At 45.3% G+C, this 25,180-nt stretch overlaps 2 protein-coding genes and 1 long non-coding RNA gene across 8 annotated transcripts in view; 2 read left to right on the top strand and 1 right to left on the bottom strand.

The window, feature by feature from the left end:
• Positions 1-7,904, top strand: part of LOC102543616 (uncharacterized) — a 68,710-nt gene extending 60,806 nt beyond the window's left edge. For all 6 annotated transcript variants that reach the window (XM_072971077.1, XM_072971075.1, XM_072971076.1 and 3 more), the window contains one exon: positions 5,858-7,904. In XM_072971077.1, the coding sequence (XP_072827178.1) occupies positions 5,858-7,320 (1,463 nt within the window). In that variant the 3' untranslated portion in view covers positions 7,321-7,904. The remainder of the gene's footprint in view (positions 1-5,857) is intronic.
• Positions 7,905-9,293: 1,389 nt separating this feature from the next.
• On the bottom strand, positions 9,294-18,441 carry LOC140699270 (uncharacterized). The gene is made up of 3 exons (XR_012077316.1): positions 18,300-18,441; positions 16,548-16,793; positions 9,294-9,634 (listed from the first exon to the last, which is right to left on the bottom strand). It is a non-coding gene; the product is annotated as an uncharacterized lncRNA (long non-coding RNA).
• Positions 18,442-18,550: 109 nt separating this feature from the next.
• On the top strand, positions 18,551-23,028 carry LOC140699744 (ral guanine nucleotide dissociation stimulator-like). The gene is made up of 8 exons (XM_072972289.1): positions 18,551-18,731; positions 19,132-19,242; positions 19,878-20,071; positions 20,711-20,770; positions 21,721-21,914; positions 22,115-22,250; positions 22,519-22,612; positions 22,937-23,028. The coding sequence occupies exons 1-8, from the start codon at positions 18,594-18,596 to the stop codon at positions 22,940-22,942; spliced, it is 933 nt and encodes a 310-aa protein (XP_072828390.1). The 5' UTR covers positions 18,551-18,593; the 3' UTR covers positions 22,943-23,028.
• Positions 23,029-25,180: the final 2,152 nt, after the last annotated feature.

Below are 25,180 nucleotides of genomic sequence, written 5' to 3'. Positions count from 1 at the left end.
TGAGTGAATATTGAATTTGATCAGATGCTCTCATCTGCATCTACTGAGATGATCATGTGATTTTTATCCTTCCATTTGTTAATGTGGTATGTCACATTGATTGATCTGCAAATAATGATCCATCCTTGCATCTCTCAAATAAATTTACCCACTTGATCATGGTGTATGATCCTTTTTGTATATTTTTGTATTCAGTTTGCTAATATTTTGTTGAAGATTTTTGCATCTAAATTCATCAGAAGTATTGGCCTATAATTTTCTTCTTTCATAGTGTCTTTGTCTGGTTTTGGTATCAGGGTACTTACCACCTTGTGGAATGAATCTGGGAGTGTTCTGTTCTCTTCAGTTTTCAGAATAGTGTGAGAAGGATAGATAATAGTTCTTCTTTATGTGTTTGGTAGAATTTCCCTGTGAAGCCATCCAGTCTTGGACCTTTATTTGCTGGAAGATTTTTTTATTACAAGAAAAACCATTGTAGGTTTTTGACTTGTAGTTACCATAGCCTTAAGGTGCTAGCGCAGAAGCCCTGAGGGTTGAGTGGGAGCTGGTTCCATTCCTCAGAAGGAAGCAGTACAGGAGTAGGAGGGGCTGGACTGTGTGCCCACTGTAGTTGTCCTGGCACATGTCAGTGTTCCAGGACACTCCTGGTCTGTCATCCCTGACAGCACCAGTAACGCCCCCTATCCCATTCAGTGTAGTGTTAGGTCCAGTCCAGCTCTTTCCCCCATGTGTGCACTCTCCTCAGCAGCAGCCTTTGCCCTAGTGAGGAGCTGTGCTATGGAGCAAAAGGGGCAGGAGAGGGTACTTGGTGTGGTCTTGCGGGCAGTCCTGGGAAACCAGCCAGAGTTCTGGCAGTCTCTGCCTGCCTCCTCCGCCTTCTTTTTTGAGCAGGCCAGCATGTGTGACATGCTCTTCATGAGCGGTGTCCCATGTTTCTCACAGTGCCCTCTCCAATCCCACTGATATTCATACAAGCCAAGGGGCCTTGTCTTGCAGGTGTTGGGTCCAGGGTGGGGGTGCCCAGTATGTGGTTTGAACTGCCCACTCCCTGGGGAGGATCGTTGAACCTGTGTAATATCCCTCCTAGGGGTGCAGGTCCCAACCTGATTGCTTCTGTTCCCTTCCTTCCCAGCTCCCTGTGGGTCTTTTCTTACAGCCTTAGTTGTATAAGTGTCTTTCTGCTGGTCTCCAGATTGTTTTCAGTGAGAATTGCTCCAAATATAGATGTATTTTTGATGTGTTCATGGGAGGTGAACTCAGCATTCTCCTCTGCTGCCACTTTGATTTCCTCTTCCATAAATATTCTTGTGTCTGTCTTTTGGAGGATGTCATTTTTGTTAGATATATAACCAGAAATAAACTTGCTGAGTATAGAGTAGTTACATATTTAGCTCTAGTAATATTTAGTTTAAGCAGTTTTCCAAAATGTTTGTACTAAATTATACTGCCACCATCCACGTGTGAGAGTTCCAGTTGCATTACATCCTGTTAGCACTTGGTATTGTCAGTTTAATTAATTTTTAGCCATTCTGGCCATTGTGGTGTGTTACCTCATGAAGTCTTAATTTCCATTGGTCTGATGACTAATGATGTTGAACATCTTTTCATATGTTTGTTGCCAATTCAGATATCTCCTTTAGTGAAGTGATTATTCGGGTCATTTACTTTTATTATATTGTTGGATTGTTGGTCTTTTTCTTATTGATTTATAGTTGTTTAAAAATATATTCTGAGTATGAGTCTTTTGTCAATAGTATGTATTGAAAAATACCTTTTTTAATCTGTCATCACTTTCTTAATGATATCTTTTGATGAACAGAAGCATATTAAAAAGACTGTCCTTCCACTGAGTTGCAGTTTTATCTTTCTCACTTATCAGGCAATCATATATGTGTGATTATGTTTCTGGGCTTTCTGTTCTGTTCCTTTGGCTGATCTAGCCATCTTTATGACAACATTACACTTACACTGTTATAATATTATAACTTATTAATAAGTCTTGCTGTCTGGCAGTGTTAGCCTTCTAGGTTTGCTGTTTTCTTCAAGACTGCTTGGCTGTTCTACAGCATGAATACAGAATGTTGCCAGGAATATCTTTAATCTGCAGAATATATTTAAATGATACCTATGTTTCTAGACATTCTGGACAGTTCTGTGCTGCTATAGGTCTTTTTCATTTTCATTAAATTTTAGAATCAGCTCATCAGTCTCCACATACACACATACACACACACATACACATACACACACACCTGTTAGGACTTTTTGTTTTTGAGATTGCATTGCTTATTTTGGGGAGAAATGACATCTCAACAATGCTGTTTTCCAATCCGTGACCGTGGGATCTTTGCTTAAGTCTTTAATTTCTCCCTGTTTCTGTGGTTTTCAGTTTAGCAGTCTTGCCAATTTTTCATTAAATATGTTCCTAAATATTTTATACTGTTTTTTTTTTACTTTATACTATCTTCTCTATTTATTCTCTAATTGTTTAATGCTAATATATAGAAAAGCAGTTGATATTTGCATGTTTACCTTGTATCCTGCAACCTTGCTAATTCACTTATTCTGGTAGTTGTTTTGTAGATTTCTAAAAATTTTCTACATAAACAGTTTTGCCATCTATCAATAAGACAAGTCTACTTCTTCCTTCCCAATCTTTATACCATTTTCCTTGTCCTTGCCTTCTGTACTGGCTAGGAACACCAGGAAAGTGTTGTATAGAAGTAGTGAGAGTGAACATCTTGGTCTTGTGTCTGACCTGAGGGAGAAACCACTCAGTATGTTGCCATTAATTTTGATGTTAACTGAAGGATTTCTGTAAATGCCCTTTATTTTTTGAGGAAGTTTTCTTCCATTCCTTGTTTGCTAAGACTTTTTTTAAAATTATGAATGAATATTGAATTTTCCCAGATGCTTTTTTTGCATGTATTGAGGTAATCATATGGCTTTCCTTATTTATTTTGTGATTATGGTGAATAGTCTTAATTAATTTTCAAATGTTAAGCCAGTCTGATATTTCTGAAATACATCGTCTTTGCCCATAATGTATTGGCTTTATGATTACTGACTTTGATTGTTCTGTGTATGTCCATAGAGATGTTATCCTATAATTTTCCTTGTTGTAATCTTTCCAGGTTTGGGGTTGAAGACGGTATTATTTTCATTTTTATAAGTTGAGTTGAGCATTGTTTCATATTTTTTGATTCTATCAATGATTTTATGTAAGATTCTGGTATTTATTTTAATGTTTGGAAGATTTTACCAATGAAACCATTTGGGTCTGAATTTACCTCTTTGTGGAGATTTAAAGTTTCAGACTGTTAAGTTTTTAATATTTATCTTTGTTAATATTATCATAAATACAATACATGTAGTTTCTGGAACAGTACAGATGAATTATTATTTACTTAAAGCCAAGTAATAACTGTGGTTCTGACATACCTTAATATGCTACTCTTGGTGCAATGAGACAGAAGCCAAGTGTCCTACACATGCATGCAAAGTTAATGTTGTAGGTGAAGAACACTCACAAAATGAATCTGGCCATGTTTCTATAGAAGAGAGAGAGGTAGCTCATCCCCCTCCTCTTTTCAAAGGAGAGATAAAAACCTTTGTTTCCTTGGAGGATCCTGAGTTCTCTCTCTAACCTTTTGGTATGTAAATAAATTTCTTCAGGGAGGGAAAAAAAAGCATTGTTTCCAGCTTTATACCAAGGATGTCATCAGGGTCAGGATAAGATCTTGAATTTTCAAAAATTTCAAAACATATGTCTATATACTGCCCCCTCCCAACACACACCTTTTTTGGCCTCATCATACCCAGTTAGTAGTCCAGAGACCATCCAATTCTGAAGACAGAAGCATTTAATAAGACTGCCTTGCTGAGGTATGCGTGCCGAGAAAGAAGTGAGGAAAATAGAATCAGACTAATTCTTCCTCAATGTTGAAAAGTCAATAGTGGTGAGATATCCTCTAGAAGGGGTTAAATCCATATTTGATACTCTCCCAGAAATGGGTGGCCCTCCCCACTACCTTGTGTCTTCCACAGGAATCACAAACTAAGAGTTCAGGCAGCCTCTGTAATTTTGGTTGTACAGGCTATTAGAACAAGCCTTTCACATGGTAACAAGGGATGCAGACAGTTTTGCCAGGATCCATGGTATTTCCCTAGCTTATAGCGCCACAGGGATGTTTTTCAACATTGTCAGAGTTCTGCCATTGAGCAGGATGACCACACCTGCTTTCAGATTGGCAAAGCTTAAGGCCAGAGCAGAGAAGGCAGTTAGGGAAGACCTCTGTGACTCCAGGCATTAGATGATTATTTTGCTGGCCAGCAAGGCTTTACTTGCAGGGTTTTCTTTTTAAAAGTCTTTTTCATGTTGTCAGTCATAGATCCCAAGTTGAAACACTGAAGGTGCAACAGCCTAGAGACCCATTATCAGCCTCTGATGGGTCAGACATCAGATTGTAACTCATTAGCTCATTTTAACTCATTTGCTCATTAGCAAACAGCATTACTCTTCCAAAAGGCATCTCCTAAAGTGTATCTCCCTCTCAAGACTGCCCTGGTTATGCTGTCTTCTTTGTATACTGCCTTCCCTCAGGTAAAAATCATTTCTAAGCCTTCTAAAGTCCCCATAAGCAAAAATTATCCATCATGGGGGCTTGCTCTATCTCCAGTAGTGTAAGAGTCTGGATACGGACACTAAGGTTTCACCACAAACACTTCTTTCCCTGATTGGGATGACCATCTCTAGGACTTATTCCAAATTGATTTTTACCATATATTGTGATGTAGTAGCCACAAAATAACACAAAGCTATTCTTAAAAATTACCCCTTTGAGTGATGTCAGCATCATGGCAGTGTGAGATATTCATTTTGTCTCTCCCCTTCAACCTACAACCAGTAAAACAACTGTAACTCAACACATCCTGCTTGCCCAACACACCAGAACCAGAGAGTTCCATATGTCAGTACATCTGAAGGTGGCTGGCCTGGAACACATAGAGGAGGCAGGACCAGAGGAACAGCTAAGAGTGGGTGACAGTGGATGAGAAAGAGCAATTTATGGGTGACAAACAGCTGGGCTTACCTGGAAAAATATATTTATTCTAGATTTGTAAAATGATGGCTTGATTCTGATCTGAATCCAGATATAATGATATATTTGTTTCAGTGATATGTTTAAAAAAATATGTATTATCAGTTCTTAGGCTGTTGAACTCAAGGAAGTAGATTATTGTGGATAGCAGAGGAGTAAAAACAGTCCTGCATAACCAAAAATCTTAAAGGTAAATGAAATTTCTGGAACCAGGTTTAGAATTTTATCCCTTAAGGTTTTGTTTTCATGATATGTAGAGATGTTGAAACATGTATATAAAAGCAGGATTGAATACTGATACTAAATCAGGTGAGATTTGTTTGGGCAAAAGCCAGAAAGCATTGAAACGGGGTTTGATGGTCAGGAGAGGTCCACTGCTGACCAGTGCTGATGAAATAAAGGGAAAATACCACAACTAGGGTAGAGCTGTGCAGTCCGATCCTGTGGCAAGAATGGTTTGTCCACTCTTTGATTTTGCTCTTGTTTGCATATTTTTATTCCTCATGAACCAGAAGTAGAAAGAATTAAAGCTTGGGTTTTTGTACTGTTCTTTTGTGAATTAGAGCTTTTAGAGCATTGATTTATTTCTGCTAGGTAGACTAGGAGACAAGATGTGACTGGATTTGTAGACACTGTTGTCATATTCTAGGCATGAGAGATCATGACCTAAACTGATGAACTCCCCCAGATCTAATGCTGTTTCCTCTAAATATCCTTGTCAGCTAATCTTTTGTGTCACTCTCTTTATATTTCAGAATTAATTAATAGCAGTGAAAACTATTCAAGAAACAAGTTTGATGAGTTTAACAAAGGTAAAAAATGGCTCCATGGTGACAAACATGAAAGAATTCATTCTGAAGAGAAACCTTATGAATATAATAAAAATGGGAATGGCCTCTTTCTTAATGAAGACTCTGTTCAGCATCAGAAAATTCAAGTTTTGGAGCAACCTTTTGAATACAATGAATGTAGGAAAGCTTTCCATGAAAATTCACTCTTCGTTATACATGAGAAACCTTACACAGGACAGAACACCTGTGAATACACTGAATGTGGTGAAAACTTCTGTGATATGTCGTCTCTCATTGCTCATCAAAGAACACATCCAGAAGATAATCACTATGAATTTAATAAATGTGGAGAACATTTCTTCGAGGAACCCTTTCTTTTTGAACACAGTGTTCACCCTTTGAACCAGAAGTCAAACCTCATTCAAATTCAGAGAACCCACTCAATTGACAATATAATTGAATATAGTGAATATGGAAACTTTTTCAGTGAAAAGCTAATCTTTGGTTTACAACAGAGCATACACACAGGAGAAAAACCTTATGAATGTCATGAATGTGGAAAAACCTTCAACCAGAAGTCAGCCCACACAAGACATCAGAGAACCCACACGGGGGACAAATCCTGTGAATGTCAAGAATGTGGGAAGACTTTCTACAAGAATTCAGACCTCATTAAACATCAGAGAATTCATACAGGGGAGAAACCTTACGAATGTCAGGAATGTGGGAAATCCTTCAGTGAAAAGTCAACTCTCACCCAGCATCACAGGACACACACAGGAGAGAAACCATATGAATGCCGTGAGTGTGGGAAATCCTTCTCATTTAAGTCAGTCCTTACTGTACATCAGAAAACACACACAGGGGAGAAGCCCTATGAGTGCTGTGAATGTGGGAAAGCCTTTCTCCGAAAATCAGATCTCATTAAACATCAGAGAACTCACACAGGGGAAAAGCCTTATGAATGTAATGCATGTGGAAAATCCTTCTCTGAGAAGTCAACTCTCTCTAAACATTTGAGAACTCACACAGGTGAGAAGCCCTATGAATGTGTTGAATGTGGAAAATTTTTCTGCTACTTCTCAGGTTTCACAGAACATCAGAGGAGACACACAGGAGAGAAGCCTTTTGGATGTAATGAATGTGGGAAAAACTTTCGTCAGAAGTCAGCCCTAATTGTTCATGAGAGAACTCACATAAGACAGAAACCCTACGAATGTAATGAATGTGGAAAATCATTCTGTGTGAAGTCCAAACTCATTGCACATCATAGAATACACACAGGGGAGAAACCCTATGAATGTAATGTTTGTGGAAAGTCATTCTATGTGAAGTCAAAACTCACTGTACATCAGAGAACACATTTGAGAAACTCTATAAGTATAATAAATGAGGGAAATCACTCTGTTGAAGTCCAGAGTTTATAGAACAAAGAACACATAGTGGAGAGGAAAATCTATTAATATAATGATTTTGAGAACACCTTTGATCTAAAGTCAGTTCTCAAAATACAGAGCAGACAACATCTAGAGGGGAGAAAATCACATGAAGATATTCTGGACATTGGAAAATTTTCTACTGGAATTTGGACCATACAGTATGCGAGAAAGCTCAGAGTGGAGAAAACCTATTGTTGAATGAATACAGGGCACCTTTGCCCAAAGCCACAACTTACTAAACATCAGAGAAATCAAATAGGGTAGAAACCTCTATTAGCATTTGTAGGGAAGTCTTTACTCATAAGCTGGAGAAAATGTACAAGCTATAGGAAATTACAGGAAAACATTTACTATGAGGTGGTATTTTATTGGGCTTGTGTGAAATACTTGAAGTGGCATCTCAGTGGATATCAGATAGTAGTTACTAGAAAAATACTTTTAAGAGAATGGAAGCTTTAAGTTAAACTTAAGTTTATCATACATCAGAGGTGTTCAATTGCAGTGTCCAGCAATTTAGGCAATGTGGTTTTGATTTTAGTACTTTGCCTTGTTAAAATACAATCTGGCCCATTGCCCGGTGTGCTGTTCCTTTCAATTTAAGGTATTAGATGAGACCTGGAGGCAGCAGTTGTAAACAATTCAGAGATTTATTGCTCAGGCATATGTGAAATAAGGAAAGGTTTTTGCAGGGGACTCACGAACAAGAAGACATTCTGATGTCCAGGCAGAGAGAGCGATCCTGGTCTTGGTGACATACATAGGACAGGAGCCTGCCAGCAGGATTTTTAAAGTAATTCTGGGGCAGACTAATTTTGAGTGTCTTGTCTGGAAGTGGTGGATTGAAGGCACAAGGTAGGTTGCCTTGAATGCAACTTACTAGCTGTAGCGGAAGTGGGTGAGTATAGAACGTAGGTGGTTTCTGCCCTGCCAGTGTCTTACCAGTTTGGCCAGCTGTCATCCTGCTGTGAGTGACTTACTGCACCCAACTTTATTTCCCCACATACTTAACACTTCTCACATGTGATACAGTGATTTTTTAAAAGCAAAAATTCATGTACAAACATACACATTGTCAAGTATGGAGCTTCAAAAGGCACAAATATATCCTACTACTCGATAGGCTACATACAGTAGCTTTCAGCAGACCAGTGCTCTCGCTAAGGACAACTAGAAAGGCAGTTCACAGAAAATGTATTTAAATACAACCTGTTGTTGCAAAGCAAAGAGGGCTGGTGTGGTAAAATCCAGGAAGGGTGTGAAAGAAAGTAAATGGGAAAATGTAGCTGTTTTACCTGGGAGCGCTTGCCAGTTCTGGCTACAGGGAGGAGCCTGAATATTGAGCTTGGCTTGGGCAGAGGGTTATGACTCGGTGGCAGGGCAGGGGAGATGCAGGGTGCAGGGAGACCAGAAACCAGAGCCCAGCAGAACTCTGGCAGTCAAGGCTGGAGTGAAAATTTTTGAAACATGGGAGACTTCAAACCCATGGCCAGTTTCTCAGGATTTTCAGAAGACTGACACAGGGCAGGAATCTGAATACCTAAGCTGAAAAGCACAATTATTTTTCCTTCCATTACTGAGGGAAAAATGAATAGAATTCAGGAACTGCCAGCAGGATGGGCCCTTGGTGAGCGCAGCATGCTCTCAGTGACAGTGCAGGGTCATACCAGAGGTAGACCATACCTTACCAAAACTGCAAACAATTCCTGACTCTTTTTTAAAATATCTCCCAGAAAGAAAACTCATAGGAACAGATGACTTCACTCCAGTTATTCCAAATATTTAAAGAAATAGTACCAAGCTTTTATAAGCTTTTCCAGAGAACGGATGATGGGGGTTTTCCTGTTCATTTGATGAGGCTAGTACAACATTGATACCAAAACCTGTAAGAGATTTCAGGAAAGTAAAGTTACATTCCACTATCTTACAAATAATTAAAAAAAAAATTCACACATATCAATGGATAACCTGTCTTGACTAAATGATATTTATTAGAGGAATCAAGGGATGGATTTAATATTTAAAATCACTTGATTTGGCCTTCTATTCCCCTTCCTCTCAGATTCTGCCTTCTCCCTTGCAATTTGTACAATTCTCTCCTGCTTGCCTGTGCTAGAGTGGGAGTCAGAACAGCCCTGACATGGGGGATGAGTAAGGTGTGGAGGTGATGTGCCCCCTTGCATCAGAAGTGCTGAGGGCAGATGGAAGACATGATCAGCAGGGCTGAGATGCTGGTAACACTGGGCAGATAAGTAAATGTACTGAGGGTGGTGAGAGCCAGGTTTCTCACTGTTGGAGACGGTATCTGTAAACACAGAAGGGGAAAGCTAAAAAACCACCTAAAGTGTTGGAATGTAATTCAGATTTTAAGCACACAAATCGAGTAGTGCTTGTGGGTGTGTTTTGGATCTGGGTGCTGAGAGGGCCTAAACACAGTGACACCCCAGTAGCGTTGAGCACACCAGGTGCCAGGGGGTTAATTTTAAATACTATCCTCCCACCAATAAAAGACCAGGTCTCTGAAGTGATGGCTTATTGAAAGTCAGAGATGGGGAGAAATACAAGATGATCCTGAATCATCTTAGCTATTAGACAATAAAATGTCAAAGAATTATGGAGACATGTTAAAAGAACAAAAGAACCATCTTTTACAGCTTCCACTGGCCAAGTTTGAGACAATTTGAACAAAACAAACGAACAGCATCATAATGCAAGAGACAAAATAGGAATCCATTAATTTGTACTGATACAAATATTTGAGTCCATAAACAAAGGAAAGCTTTATACAATGCCAGCTAATAAATGTAGGAGGAACAATGGCAATAGAAAAACACAATGTAACCGTCATACTGGTGGTTGATTCAGTACGTTGTTGACAATGCAGGCTAGAGTTTGTGGGTAGAGGTTTGATGGACAGGATGTTGGCATAATCTCCAAATATTTCCCCACAAAATACTAAACAACTACAAAGGTGAAGATTGTGATTTTATCATAAACCTGGCAGACACCAGCATAATCAGATGATCAAAGTTCACTTCAGCAGCAGAGCACGTCAGCGTGTTGTACCCCCTGACGAGATGCACTGAGAAGACCCAGCGTCACTCGTGCTGTGTTCCTGCTGAGGACGCGTGGCCAGTGTGCTCATGAGGAAACATTAGATGAAGCCACTTGAAAGGTTCTTTCACAGAATGGAAAGCCTGAGTTTAAAGTGGCAAGGACATAAAAGAAAAGACTTCCAGATTGAAGGAGGCTGAAGATACTTGACAAGAAAACAAAAAGGAAAAATAGAACATTTGGCATAATTCAGAGTGTGTGGGTTGAATGATAGCGTCTATTTCCTGACTTGGTTTAGTAGGTGAGTGTTTTTGTTTGGGGGAAATACACCAGTATTTAGGGGAAATAGAGTCTCATGTCTGCAGGTTGTTTTCAAATACTTTAGAGAAAGAGGAATGTGTGTGAGTGAGTGTAGAGGTAGGAGTGCAAGCAAGTGTGTGAGGGACCTGGAGGAAATGCAGTGCACAGTTGGGGAAATCTGAGTTTTTTGTACACTGCCTGTGACTTAAAGTCTGAAGTCATTTCAAAGTAAATGTGTGAACATTTAAGTTAATTGATGTAGCCTAACACATTAGTAGAAAAAGACAAGTGAAGCCACGTTAGAATCTCAATAGACACAGAAAACATTTGGAAACACTTTACACACCTTCATGATTGAAAAAAAAAAAAAACTAAACTAGGAATGAAAGGAAATTTCATTAAAAACAAAACTAGCAAATAAAAACCATACTAAGCAGATAAATACTGAACTGTTTCTTCCTGATACTAATAATGAGACAAGAAGGCTTGTTATCACCATTTGTATTCAACATTGGACTGAAAGCTCCATCTTGGTCAGGTCAGTTAATGCCAAAAAGATCAAAAAAAAGGTATAAAAACTGTTAAGGTGGAAGTAAAACTCATTTCCCGGTGATACCATTGTATTCATCAAAAAGTTAAAAAAAAATCTGTGGAGTTACTAGAAATAAGTGAATTTAGCAAACTGACCATATAAAAATCATATTTTTGTGTATAACCAACAAATAGAAAAATTGATACCAGGACAATTGTATCCTTTTTGGATCGGGTAGCATGGGCCAGACTTACCCTCCTGCCTGACAAAATTGGGTAAAATGAAACAAAAATAATTATTTTCAAGTCACTGGATGTCGGGCAATAAAGCGCAGTGATCCTTTGAGGTGATGGGTAGGTTCACTATATTGTGATGGTTACACATTTATATCTGTTAAATTGTATCACGTTGTACAATTCAAATATGTGCATTTCAAATACTGTGTCACATTGCTGTTACATTTATAACAGGCCTAAAGCAGTTCTAGAAATCTAAACACTGCATCACAAAATTGAGAAAAGACAAAAAGGACTTTTGATGACTTTGAAGGCTGATTTCTCCCAAGATTGGTTCAGTTAGTGCTGCCCTAATCACCATCCAACAGCTGGTTTTGTTGGAAATCAGCAAGTCTGAATGTAAAATGTATATGCAGATTAAGTGACCACCAACAGCTACGTCAATCTGAAAATGGCAAAGTCAGTCTACAGGATTTAGAGGGCTAAATAACAAGCCTGTTACAGGCACACCTCAGAGTCACTGTGGGCTTGGTTTTGGACCACTAAATAAAGTAAAGTGACTCACAAGTTTTTTGGTTTTCCAGTCATGTAACAGTTATATTCACACCATAGTCTATAAAGTGTGCCATAGTGTTACATCAGAAAAAAAAAAAGTGTACTTGCCTTAATAAAAAAAAACTCTATTTCTAAAAAATGCTAACTATCATGTATGAGCCTTCAGCAACTTGCAGTCTTTTTGTAATGGTAACATCAAGGATCACTGATCACGAATTATCATAACAAGTGAAACAGTAATGCAAAGTATGAAATATTGTGAGAATTAGCAGAGTGTGACACAGAGACATGAAGGGAGCATGCCGTTTTCTCCCAGACCCCATCCCCCAACCTGAACCCCTAGACCCACAGCCCTCCCACTCCCCATCAGTCTTGTCCTCAGGAAGTCCCACCCCTTTCTTTGAGGTGGTTTGGTGCAGTTTAACCATTTCTCTAATTCTGGGCCCTGTGACAACAGCTTCGTTCCTGACAGCCTACTTTATTTGCAAAATCCATGAGATTCACACTTAATAGGCAAAGTTTCCAGGAACAAAAAGGTAACAGGAAAGATGGAGCTGAACTCATTTCAGTGAGGACAACCCTGGGGGAGGGCAAGGCCTTGAGGCTGGGTGAGGAGGCCATAGAAGTGGGGGTGGGTCAGGGAGGCACAAGGCTTCTCTCTGCCACTGCTTGGAGCTCATCTCATTGAGGGTTTCCAGCTAAAATCTGCAGGCACAAGATCCCCCATCTGGCCGGACAAGGGCAGCTCACCCAGGCCTTCCTGCATCCAGGAACCCCGCTCTGGGCACCAGGCCCATATCAGTGGGGTGGGGGATTCCCAGCTACACAGGGCCTGACTGGGTGTGGCTCGCCCGTGGGTCAGGGCAACGATGGACACAGGTTAGGAGCTGCTGCCTGTTACAGTTTATTAAGATGCACCCAGAGCCTGCCCTGGCCCCACTGTAGAATGTAGATGGTGGGGCGACCGGCCCATCTTGAGCACCACTACCAGCTGTCAGCCCCTCACTTCCCATCCCAAACCGTGTGTGGCCCCAAACTCATGCCCTGAACAGGGCTGTGGGGAAAAACACTACTCTGGAGAATACTTGGGTGTAAAAAGCACCAGAAGTCCCTCCCAACCCCCACCCTGGGCACATGGCAAGGACTGTGCCACCTTCTCTAGCACAGGGCTCACAGCCCTGGCTGGGAGTCCTGGGGGCTCTCGCCACCCGCTCCTTCCCTGCCAATGCTCAGGCTGGTGAGAAGTCCTGCAGTGATGTTAGAGCAAGCACATAGCTAGATAAGAGCAGAGAAAGACACAGAACAAATGGCAAATTTGGGCAGAAAGGAGGACCACAGGCCAAATGCAGGAAACCATAGATTATATGAGCACCAGGGGTCCCTGGGCAGACAAAGAAAAGCAGGAACCTCTGGGCTGATAAGTGGTCACAACTTCGGGGGTGATAAGCAACAAAGGTGGGGAAAGGCAGGAATTTCCAGTATCTGAATGTAACCTTTTGCTCATTATGCCCTCATTTCAATAAAATTAGCCTTCCAGATTAGAAGTACCCATGATGAGCCAACACCATGACACTTCTCACCCAGGCTAAATAAGGACAAAAAACCCTCATCCCTTTGGGAAGGTGGAGTTGGGATAAAAATCAGGGAATATACCCCAGATCCTTCCCTCCCTAATATACAACCCATTTATTTTTACACCCTATATAAACAACTTGCCAAAGAAACTCAGGGCAGCCCCTCACCTGAGGCAGCCCGCTCTCCCCTGGGAGTGTACTATCCATTCTTTAATAAATTCTCACTTGACTTTTTTAACCCCTGTGTCTTGTCTCTGAATTCTTTCTGGGACAGGACAAGCACCTGGAACACCAGTTACATCCACCAGCAACAGAATCATGCAATATTTTTCCTTTCCAAAGCCTGGCATACTTTGCTTAGCATAATGTCTTCAAGATTCATCCATGCTGTAGGAGGTATCAGAACTTAATTCCTATTTTTCCTTTTTACATTACCATTATGTCAATTTTTTTCTTTTTTTTTATAACACCTTTATTGTGGTAGACTCCTGAACAGTAAATGACACTTATTTCAGATGTATAATTTGATGAATTTTGATAGTTGTATACAGCAATGACACCACCACCACAATCAAGGTAGCTAACATTTCCATCACTCCCCAAGAGGAGCAAATTTCAAATACCCAGGTTATACCTTCGCACCCACATTAACCCCAGCTAACCCTAAGTTTAGAACTGAATTCCTTTTCAAGGTGGGATAATATTCCTCTATGAATTCACCACACTTGATCCCCCATTCATTTGCAGATGGGCACGTGCTGTTTGCCCCCTATAGGCTGTTGAGAATAATGCTTTTGTGAACATGGACCCTGGTTATGATTCTTTTGGAAATTTAGTTCTACAAGTGGAATTGCTGGATCAATTGGTCATTCTGTGTTTAATTTTGGAAGCCCTGCCCCTCCTCACTGCAGCTGAGGCTGTCAGAGGTTACAGGCTGGCATCTGGAAACATTGCATCAGGCCTCTCCCCTCTGCAGTCCCCCTTCCAAGAGTTGTGGTGTGCAAGCTTTCCCTCTGCCCAGGGGCCCATTGGAAAGGAAGACAAGGGAAGAGGAATATGAAGACACCCTGAGTAACTGAGGGTTTTTGTTAAAACTGAAGTCAAACTCTAAACTGGACAGAGAATGTTTAAACGATTCTGAAAAATGCCTACTAAATTGGACCAAGTATCCTGAGCTGAGAGAACATTAGAATAGGGCCTTGAGAGCAAAGTTCAATGCCATTAAATACATTAAAAAATTGTTTTTCATTTGTGGGAAATCAAGTTGAGTTTTCCTTTTGACATTGTAGTTGAAATGCACACCTTTTAAACTCAGCCACAGAAACCACTAAGATCCTTGTAGTTGGTGGTTGTGCCATCTCTCACAAGGAACTGGAGGAGGCCCTATGATGGAGAGAACTGAGGGGGACTGTTCTAACTCACATCATGGCCCCAGAGGGCCCTTCAGAGGAGGTGACACTTGGGCAGTACCTTGTCAAAGTCAACCCAGAGGTGAGCAAGCATGAGGGTCCTAGGCAGAAAGTGCACACAAAGAGGCTGGAAGTGACAAATAGCTTGATGTGTTTGAGAAGCAGAAGAAATTTCATAGCAAATAGAGCATGATGATTAAGGAGGTAGCATGACCTTTCAGTTTTGATCATAGGCACCACTCCTTCCAATTCTTTACCAATTCCTCACAGGTTTGAAAATAAAGTTTAATTCCTTCACTCTGAGCCCAGTTCCCACCTGAACCTGACTTCCCTGGCCTCCCCTACTGTCATGACATTGCTAACCCCTCCCCTCAGTGTGCTCCGCCACATGCAGCCCCTGGACGTTGTTAGTTCTTTTCTCCCCTCTGCCTTCCCTTCTGCCTGGGACACTGGCCTCCATCTTCTCTACCTACCTAATGTCCTTCCTGTGTTTGAAAACCCAGCTCCTGCCACCTCCTCCAGAAAACTTCCCAGGTTGAGGGGCTCACCCCCTCTGCACCTCTGCCATTCTCTCCTCAATGGTTGGTTCTGAGTGACTGCACACTCCTTCGGGGCAGGAAGCAAGGCTTATTACTGATGTTTGCATCCCTGTGTTGACCTGGTCAGAGCTCATATCTCCACTGATGTCTCCCAAACACTTTCTGCACCCCAGGTCCTCCCTCTCGAGCTTTATGCCCACACATCTGCCTGCCTAGTAGACAAGTTCATGCAGTTGGCCTCCAGCAGTGGTTCTGGGGCCCCAGGTTCACATCACAACCACCTGGAGCTACCATGCTGCCAAAGGGTGACAATTGTTTTGTCTCTTCTCAACTCTGTGTGAAGTCAGATGAGTGGCTAGAACTTAGCCGTGGTGGGATGGTTCCCACCACTGAATGGGCAGATACTAAAACCAGGACTCCTCCCCTCCCCAGGAATGAGTTGTTAACACTGACCAGCACACCCTTCCTGGGAGGGATGGAGGGTTTATTAAGACCCAGATTGCTGGCCCCACCCAACCACAGGGTTCCTGATCTAGGAGGTCTGGGGTAGGGCCCGAAAAATTGCATTTTTCTAAGTTCCCAGTGATGCAAGGCAGGTGGACTAAGAATCAGAGGCCTACAGACACTTTTTTTTTTCACATTTTTTTCTCTGTGATTTATCATAACATTTTGTGTATATTTCCCTGTGCTATACAGTGTAATCTTGTTCTACAGACACTTTTAGCATCATGTCCAAATGGAAAGCCATCACCCTTCCCTCAACCTGCTCTCTCTCTGTGTTGTGTGCGGGGAACGGCAGCACCATCCGCCCAGGCTCCTCAGCCAGGAACCCAGGGATCGTCTCCCTCTGCTTCTGGGCTGCTTATCACCAGATCCTGTCACCTCTTCTCCATCAGCCCCCTCTGACCCTTTCCCCATCTCCCCAAACACAGAGCCTGGGCCCAGCCTCATTCACACTTGCTCTCTCCTGTCTGTTCCTGCGCCAGCCTCCCAGGTAGGCACAAAGCTACCCACCTCACCTGTTCTGGTCCATTCTCTGTGTCACCTGGCAGCGTGGTCCTTACAAGCTGATCCGTCAATCCCACCATAGGATTCCCCATTCATTTCCTTCAGGAGTCCTTCTGCCTGGAGGTCTCCCATCATCATCCTTCAGCCCCCACCACCATCAGGGCTGGGCAGCTGTGTGTCTTCTGGGATCCCTGTGCCCTCTCCATCCCCATGGCTTATTGAAGTGTATCAGGTTTACAGTGTTGTGTTAGTTCCTGCTGTATAACATAGGGATTCAGTTATACATTATATTCTTCATATTCTTGTCATTATAGGTTATTAATACTTACTGGATATAGTTCCCTGCATTATAAAGTGGCCCTTGTTGTTTATCTATTTTGTGTATAGTCATGTGTACCTGCTAATCCCACACTCCTACTTTAACCCTCCTCACCAACACTTTCATCCTGGTAACCATAGCTTGTTTTCTATGTCTGTGAGTCTGTTTCTGTTTTACAAATAATTTCATATGTATCATTTTTTTTAGATTCCATATGCAAGTGATGTATTTGTCTTTCTCTGACTTACTTCACTTAGTATGATAAATGACATTTCCAACTGTGTTACTGGAAATGACATTACTTCATTCTTTTTTATGGCTGAGTAGTATTTCATTGTGTGCATATATGACATCTTCCTTATCCACTCATCTGTCAGTGGACATTTAGGTTGCTTCTGTGTCCTGGCTGTTGTACATAGTTCTGCTGTGAACATTGGGGTGTATGTCTGGGAAACCTAGAGACAGTCATACTAAAGGAAGTCAGTCAGATAGACAAGGATAAATACAATGTGATATAAATAATACAAGGCATCTAAACAAACTGCAAAACAGATAACACTTTATAATGAAGTCACTGGGAAAAAGTGCTTCTCAGGGGGTTACAAGCAAGCTGAGTTACTCCAGCTGACTAACAATCCTCTTGTTCCTGGTGACCTCACCTCTGTTTCTACTGGGATTGGGCCTGGATAAAACCTGACAGCCAGCCTCAGTTGTGAGGAGAAGCACTTAAAGACAGGAACATAAAGGAAGCAGCCAACGAGATAGTCACATCACTCTAGTGATGTCAGCCACCATCTGCCCATCTGTCCCTGGGTCACTGCATATCCAGCTATAGAAGTTAAGCCTGCCAGACTGTGTGACCAGAGAAGTGGACAGTCTCCCTGACCCCAGCACTGTGGTACTGAGTGTGGACTGTGGAGACACACTGTCTTTAATCCTAGTACAAGCCCTGATACCTGCATGGCCTTGAGTTGTGAGCTGTGACAACCTAGCCAGGGCTTCAGCCACACTCATTGGGTTTGCTTTGGAAATTAGAAACCCTTGACCTCAGGATACTCTTGCCCATCACTCTTTTGTGGGGGCAGTTTTCTGATGGTCACACAGTGTGAGTGCTGGATTAGACACAAACACAAACATATACACACAAAGACAGACACATAGAGACCCGTGCTCAATGACATTGAATAAGGATGATGGGGTGGGATCAGAAGAGGAACATAGAGGAGGAAGAAAGAAAAAGAAAAAAGGGGTAGGAGACATCACCCACACATGACAACACTCCCCCACTTTTCAGGTCTTATTCTGCATATGCATGAGGACATCCCTAGAAGAACCTGCTAGAATCATTCCCACTGTGCAGGTGGGGAGACAGACAGACCTGGACAGACACCAGGAAATATGCAGGATGGAGAAGAGGTAAGAATGAGGAGTTAAGTCTGCATACCAGGTCATCTCCTCACAGCTGTACGCAGACCCTCCCGGGAGTTGTGGGGAGGGCGGGGCTGCTGTAACTGTGAAAGATGTAGGTTTGCTTGGAGAAGGGCATGAGCAGGCAGCAGCCAGGAGGGCAGTGTGTGGAGGTGTTGTCTGAGGAAGGGGTTCCAAGAAGTGGAAACCAGGAAGTGACATCACATCCTTAACAGACCCCAACTGAAATGGAACCTGGTTACCAGGCACCCACATTCAGACAACAGCTCCAGAGCCAGCGCACTTGGCTGGAGACAGTTGAAGACACAGGATGTTCTCCTCTTGTTTCCCGGTCTCCCGGGGCTTCTCCGCCAGGAAACCCTGGACTGCGAGGTTCTTCGGTGGCTGTAGGCGTCTGTGGAACCCTCCACCCAGGCGCCTGTGGCCTATTTTGAGGAGGTCACCTAAGGTAACGCTGGGTGGCCTGGAGAAGGCCAGTCTGGGACCGGCCTCCATTGGGGGCCCTCCCTGGGCAGGCCCGCTTTCCCTCATCTCCATGTCGCTGAAGGGGGACTTGAGAGGAGGTGTCCCCTCTGGGCAGGAATGGCTTGTTGAACACTTGGTGACCTGGGGGTCCTGTCATGGCCGCACCCAAGGACAGGGCTGATAAGGGGGAAAGAGGACTCCTGAGGGGCATCTTCTCTGTGTCAATGGGAATAAAAGGCTCCCACTTTGTCAGCTTTTCTGCCCCTGAAGGAGGTCTGTGCAGACAGTGGTGGATGTGTGTCAGGACTGGAGATGTCTAATGGGTCGGAGAACCAGCCAGGGCTCTGAGGCTCCTGCCTGGCCTCTGGGCACTGTATTTACAGGACTCCACACACGGGACGGGACAGGACCTGGTCCACGGAGATCCCCGCTCCACCTCCCTGCAGGAGGCGCAGGTGCCCCACGAGAGCAGCAGAGCCCAGGACGCGCTCAGGGTGAGTGTGAGCTAGGAGACTCCACACCCAGGAAGCCCCGGGCCCCGCTGCTGCCCTGCTTCTCCCCTGGGCTGCCTCTTAAGAGAGCTGCTGGCAAAGGCATCTGATGCCCCGTCTCCCCCATCTGCCGTCACAACCCAGGCCCTGCCTTGGCCAGACGCAAAGTCAGTGCCCACATATGAGTCCGAATCTCAGAAAGAGACTTGGACAGAACTTCAGTCTATGTGAAGTCAAGGGTATTTCTGCATATTTCTACACGTTGTCCTGTTTCTTCTCCATCCCCACGTGTCCACATTAACCTGAAGATCCTGAGCCCTCCCACCCCAGGCTCAGCCGCTGTGTTCTCATCCCTAGAATGGGATGCCATGACAGCAGTCACGGGGATGATGTGGAGCATGCAGGGAGGGGCCGGCACTGCGGTGCCGACACAGGGATCCGAGACACTGATGCATTTCATCACTGCCCTTCGCCCCCGGTACTGGTGATGCCGAGAACCTTGGATCTGCTCAGGGCTCCCCCGTTCCACCTCAGGCACAAGTGCTTGAGGCTTGAGGATTCGGTCTAATCTCCAGCCCCAAGTGCCTGGGGGTCCCCGGTGCTGCCTCTGATTCATGTCTCTCCTCTTTCCACCCCAGGGGGGAGCTGGACCATCAGGGAGAAGGGATGAGGCCTACAGGGCTTGGAGCCTCCAGCGACACAGGCTGGAGAAGCTGGTGGCAAAGCTGGTGCCTGCCGTCCTGGGCGGGCACCCCTCCTATTTGAATACATTTCTGGGCAATTATCGAAGTTTTGCCACCGCCCAGCAGGTGCTGGACCATCTGTTCCGAAGGTGAGCACTGTGTCTTCATGGGACATTGGGGACCTGGCCACCTACCATCAGAGCCATGAGGCATTGTTCCTCTACCTCTCTGAGCCTCAGGGTTCCCCCTGCACGCTGGGGTCAAGAGAGGATCAGGCCCTAGGAGGGTAGGAACAGAGGGAGACCTTCATGGAAGGTGCTCTCCGGGGACCTGGCTCACGGAAAGGGCAGCTGGCGGGGCTGTGGTTGTGCGAATTTGTCATTGTCCTCCTCCTGCCCAAGAGCCAGCGTCTGCCTCCTGTGTCACTGGGACTTTGGCCTCGGGTGGAACTGTTTTCCCATTTCAAAGGGGATCGGTGACGCCATTAGCTGTCCCTGTCCTGGGAGAGTGAGAACAGGGATCCCTGGGAGGGACAAGTGGGGTCCCAGGCCCACTCAGATGTGCGCCTTGGGGCCAGGTGGGCTCACTCACTCATTCCTCAAATGTATAGGAAGGGCCCCCAGGGACAGAGGCTTTTCTAGGAACAACCATCATTTAATGCATCGAGCACACATCAGCCCTGCCCTCCAGGGCTTCCATTCTCTCGGGTGTCACACTGTCACACTAGACAGCACATCCAGCTAGTGTGCTCGGGACAGTCCATGTGACGCCTTCCTGCTCTCCTCTAGATACGGATGCGTCCTCCCTGTTATGGAAGAGGACGGGGGACCCCTGCACCAGCTGAAACAGTGAGTCTCTTGGATTGAAGCGGGAAGGACTCCTTCCCCAAATAGTGTGTGAAGCTCTGGGCTCTCTGGTTGGGCAGAGGTGGGCAGAATCCTGGATCCCGCATATCCTGCGAGTCTGGCTTGAGAGCAGAAGTCCTAGGACTTCCCCTGGCAAAGAAGAGACGAGACCCAGAGAGCTGTGGATGGGACTGTGGCGCTGTGAGGGGCATCTGGGAGGTCAGAGGACAGAGTCAAAAGTGAAGAAAACCCACAAGCATCCCCTATCCATCCCATCCCTGCCCACACGCCCTTTGGGAGACACAGAACACGAGGGGTGGAGAGCATCCTGCCCACCATCTAGTGGAGCCTCAATGGTGGGGACTCAGCTGGTGCTCAGGGGACCCAGGGGGCCTCAGGGGACAGCTGAGCCCATCCTGATGATGCTGAGTGGCAGGGGCAGAAGGAGACCCAGGCAGGGTCCCTGGAGGATTCTGCAGCCAGCAGGTGCAGGAGCTAAAGTCTGAGGAGTGAGGAGGCCCGTGGGCAGACTGGATGGCCGACACAGCCTGTCTGTTCCCTCGTGGCTCAGGCACTCATAGAGCAGCTCCCGTGTCCCTTAGAGGGCAGTGGCCAGAGCACACAGCCTGCCTGTCCTCACAGACGTGCCATCCAGTGGGGAGGGGCAGGCAGAGGGACATAGCAGGGTGACAGGTGTCCCTGAAGCGGTGGACAGGTGGTCACGCCATTGAGCCAGGGCTGTCCCTTCAGAAGGCTTGTAGCAGCCCCTCCTCTGTGTCCAAGCCCGCCTCTGCCCACACTGCCAGCTGAGATGGCACATGAAGCAGAGCCGGCCTCTGGATGGGCAGGAGCCAAAGGCAAAAAGGCCCAGGTCCCTGCAGGGCTGCCCTGGGAGCCCAACGTGGTAGGAAAGGCCAAGCCTCTGACTCTGGTGTCCCCCTGACTACCCCCAGGGCCATGGCCTCCATCCTGGGCACCTGGATGTTCCAGTACCCAGGCGATTTCCACCAGCCTCCAGAATTCCCATGCCTGAAGATGGTTGTCGCTTATGTAGAGCTCAGCATGCCTGGCTCAGACCTGGAGCAGCAGGCCCACCTCCTCCTGGCACAGCTGGAGCAACTGGAACTCCCAGAGGCAGACAGTGATGGTGAGGAGGATGCAGGGTGGGGGATCTGGTGGGTGGGGAGGGGACGGCACTGGACCCCACAGAGCAGAGCCTGGGAAGACTCCCTGGGGGTGGAATCCTGGAGCGAGATTTGATTGAGTAGCAGTGAGGGCTCCCCTGGCTTTGGGAGACACGTGGGAAAGCAGTCCTATTGATGAGAGTTTCCCTTCTTGGAGCTACAGCACCAGCCCCAGAACCCGCTGGGGAAACCCCTCTGGGTGGAGAGCCAGCTCCAGCTCTCCTGCCTGCGACAGCGCCAGAGCCAGAGCCAGAGCCAGAGCCAGAGCCAGAGCCAGAGCCAGAGCAGAGGGATGCACTGTAAGTATCAGTCCGGCTCTGCTGCCTCCCGTCACCTTCAGGGCCGGGACGCCCACTGTTCCTGAGGTGTCTGTGATTTACAATTCCGGATTATTCTTAGAGGTGATAACATATTCCTTGCGGCCTGTTGTGTCTGTGTTTTATGGTTAATAGAAACATCAACGTGCCCTACATGTCTCTGTTTGGATAGACTCACTTCTCTGCACCAGACACACAGGGCAGGGATGTGGACAAGTGGCCCCAGCACGTTCCCACCCTCTCCCTGCAGGTCCTGTGAGGCAGCGGCCTCCTCCCTCTTGTCTGCTGTGGACCCAGGGCCCAGCTCAGGGCCTCCATCAACACTCCCTGAGACCCCACCCTTGGTAAGTGGCCGCTCATGGCATGATCAAGACAAGGACTTAGAAGGCAACCCCAAATTTTGACCTTAGAGGATTTGTTTTCTTCCAGCAGTGAGACTGATTTTGTGTTTGTGTGAATGTTGCCTGTTTGTCCGACATCCATGGAGCCAGCGGCTCACATGCCATTCCTCGTACGGCCACCAGAGGGAGGGATGTCACTGCTTCTGAGAAACACTGTTCCATTCCAAAGTGCTCCTTCCCAATTTAGCCCTCCTCAGAACATGTTTTAGAAAGTGAGGATTTCTTTAAGCTATAGAGGTTTGTTTTCTTTCTTCAATCTCGTTTCAGCCCTAATCTCAATACACTTTAATTCACAAACAGAAATTGAGCCACTGAGTGGAAGTCGTCACTTGGGATACACAGACGTGTGTTCTTCTGTGTCCAGCCCCCATCTGTGTCCACCTCTGTCCCTTCCTCTCTCCCTCCAACCGTCTGCGTTTGTAAATATCTATTTAAATAAAAGACTTTGACAATCAGTGCAATGTACAAGAGATATTTTAATTCATGTTGCCTTGTGTGCGTGTGATGTAGACTTGGGTAGAAAGCGGTCTGCTCACAGGACAGTGGGGTTGTCCCTGAATCCCTAGGAGACAGTTGAAGCGGGGTAGTAGGTCTCAGTGGGAGTCACTCACCAGGGAAGTTCTCCTGCTCAGCACAGCCAAGGTGGGTCCTCATCGACTTCTATCCCCAGAGCACTGAATCTGCTTTCCCCTGGGGAGCTTTGCTACAATCCCGTGTATCCTAAAGTGTCAGAAGGAAGAACAGTGATGATAAGAACTGTGGGAGAGGGACAGGTTTTGATTTTAATTACCTACTCCTCTACCTACAATGGCTTTCCCTGGGTTGTATTATAAGGAACGCTCAGCCACCTGGGAGCAGAGTCTACACCTTGGACTTGAGCCAATTACAGGTCTCTAGCCCAGCACTTGGCCAAGAAGATGGACGTGTATTGCTGAATGTATAGAGTTGGGAGGGAAGATAGGACAGGCCAGGGGAATGTATTTGAAATGCGGGCTCTCCTGGAGCTTTCCTGATAGGAGGTCATCATACCTAGGCACCTTCCTCCCCTGCCAGGCCCTTTACTCCTGAAGACCTTCCCACAGAGCCCCTCAGCCAGGACCCACATGATCCCAGGGCTCTCCCACGTCACATCTCAGCATCTGCTCTCACTTCTGTTCTCATTTTGGTCCCCTTGACTCTCCTACTGTGTGGCTCTGCTCCCTAGGTCTCTGACCCCTCAGGGATCCAAAGTCAGAATATTAGATCCTACGGACCTGAAGGTTCACGATGGGACTGAATTTATGAATCAGTCACCACATGGAGAAATACCGCTCTGCATGACTGTCATAATGGGGGGGGGGTTTCTCTTGAACAATCCATGTTAAATCGATGGCATAAAAGAAGCATGTTTTTCTTGCAATGAGCATCCCTACTAAATTGAGCCATTTCTCTGATGAGGCTCTAAAAGACCTGACCCATAGCATGAGGGACAGAGTGAAGTGATATTGTGCTGTAACGTGGTATAGAATGCTGTGATACTTCTAAAAATTGTTATTATCCAGTTGGGCTAGAGTTACTGAAAAAAAAAAAACATTGTGTGAATATGACCCTTTAAATTTCTCATGTTTCCATGAAATTCAGAAGATGCTGGTGAATTCATCCATTCCTTTCTCAGCATTCATTGAGATGATCCTGTTTTTTCTCCTCACACTGTCATGCATTTTTCTAGGGTGAAGCCATCCTGCATTCCAGGAATCATTCCCACTTGCTCATGGTGTGCAATTCTTCTTACACAGATGGATAGGAATGACTAGTGTATAGACTTTTTCTGCCCTTTCTACCTCAGCTCAGGCTTCCTGAGCCCTGGTAGGGTGGCCGGTGATGGCCAGGACACAACACTGAACCACAGAGGTTTTTGCCTTCTCATTAGTCATGATAATTGTTCTTACTAACCCCTGATGCTTGATTTACACAGTCATGACTGTCAGACAGACCTGCACTCACCTATTTCCCACCCTCGTGTCTCACTCTCCACTCGTTCCTTCTGGGATTCATTCACTTCTTCCTTCAACCCACCCGTCCTCACTCTCAGTGACAGCCTGACAGCGGCAAACTCTCTGAGTCTCTTGGATCTGAACACAGTGTTATTTTGCTTTTACTCCTGAGTCATGGCTTAGAAGGAAAAACATATGGATATTCCTGTGATGCGTCCCTTCGCATCTGAGATGTCATTCTGAAGTCTTGAAATCAGTGGCAGCCTGGCCTCGCACAAAGTAGGCTCACTTGGACCATTGGGCCCTGGCTGGGCTGAGAAGCATCCGTGCAGATGGGGCATTGTCCTTGGAGGGGCATCAGCAGGGCCCTCGCGGGTCAGGAGGCAGGGGAGGTGAAACAGTGGCAAGAGCCTCTCCTGTGGTTTCCATGGGGAGCAACAGGGAGGCAGGACTAGCAGGTGGGAGGAATCAGCATCTCTGGGTGGAGGGGCTGCCCCTACTTGTCTGTCCCCGCCCTGGGTGTGCTCACTGGCATCTT

The sequence above is a fragment of the Vicugna pacos genome, chromosome 11, assembly GCF_048564905.1.
Source record: "Vicugna pacos chromosome 11, VicPac4, whole genome shotgun sequence".
Lineage (NCBI taxonomy): Eukaryota > Metazoa > Chordata > Mammalia > Artiodactyla > Camelidae > Vicugna > Vicugna pacos.
Note: the sequence above shows the minus strand (reverse complement) of the source record. Positions and strands in the feature narration are given on the sequence as shown.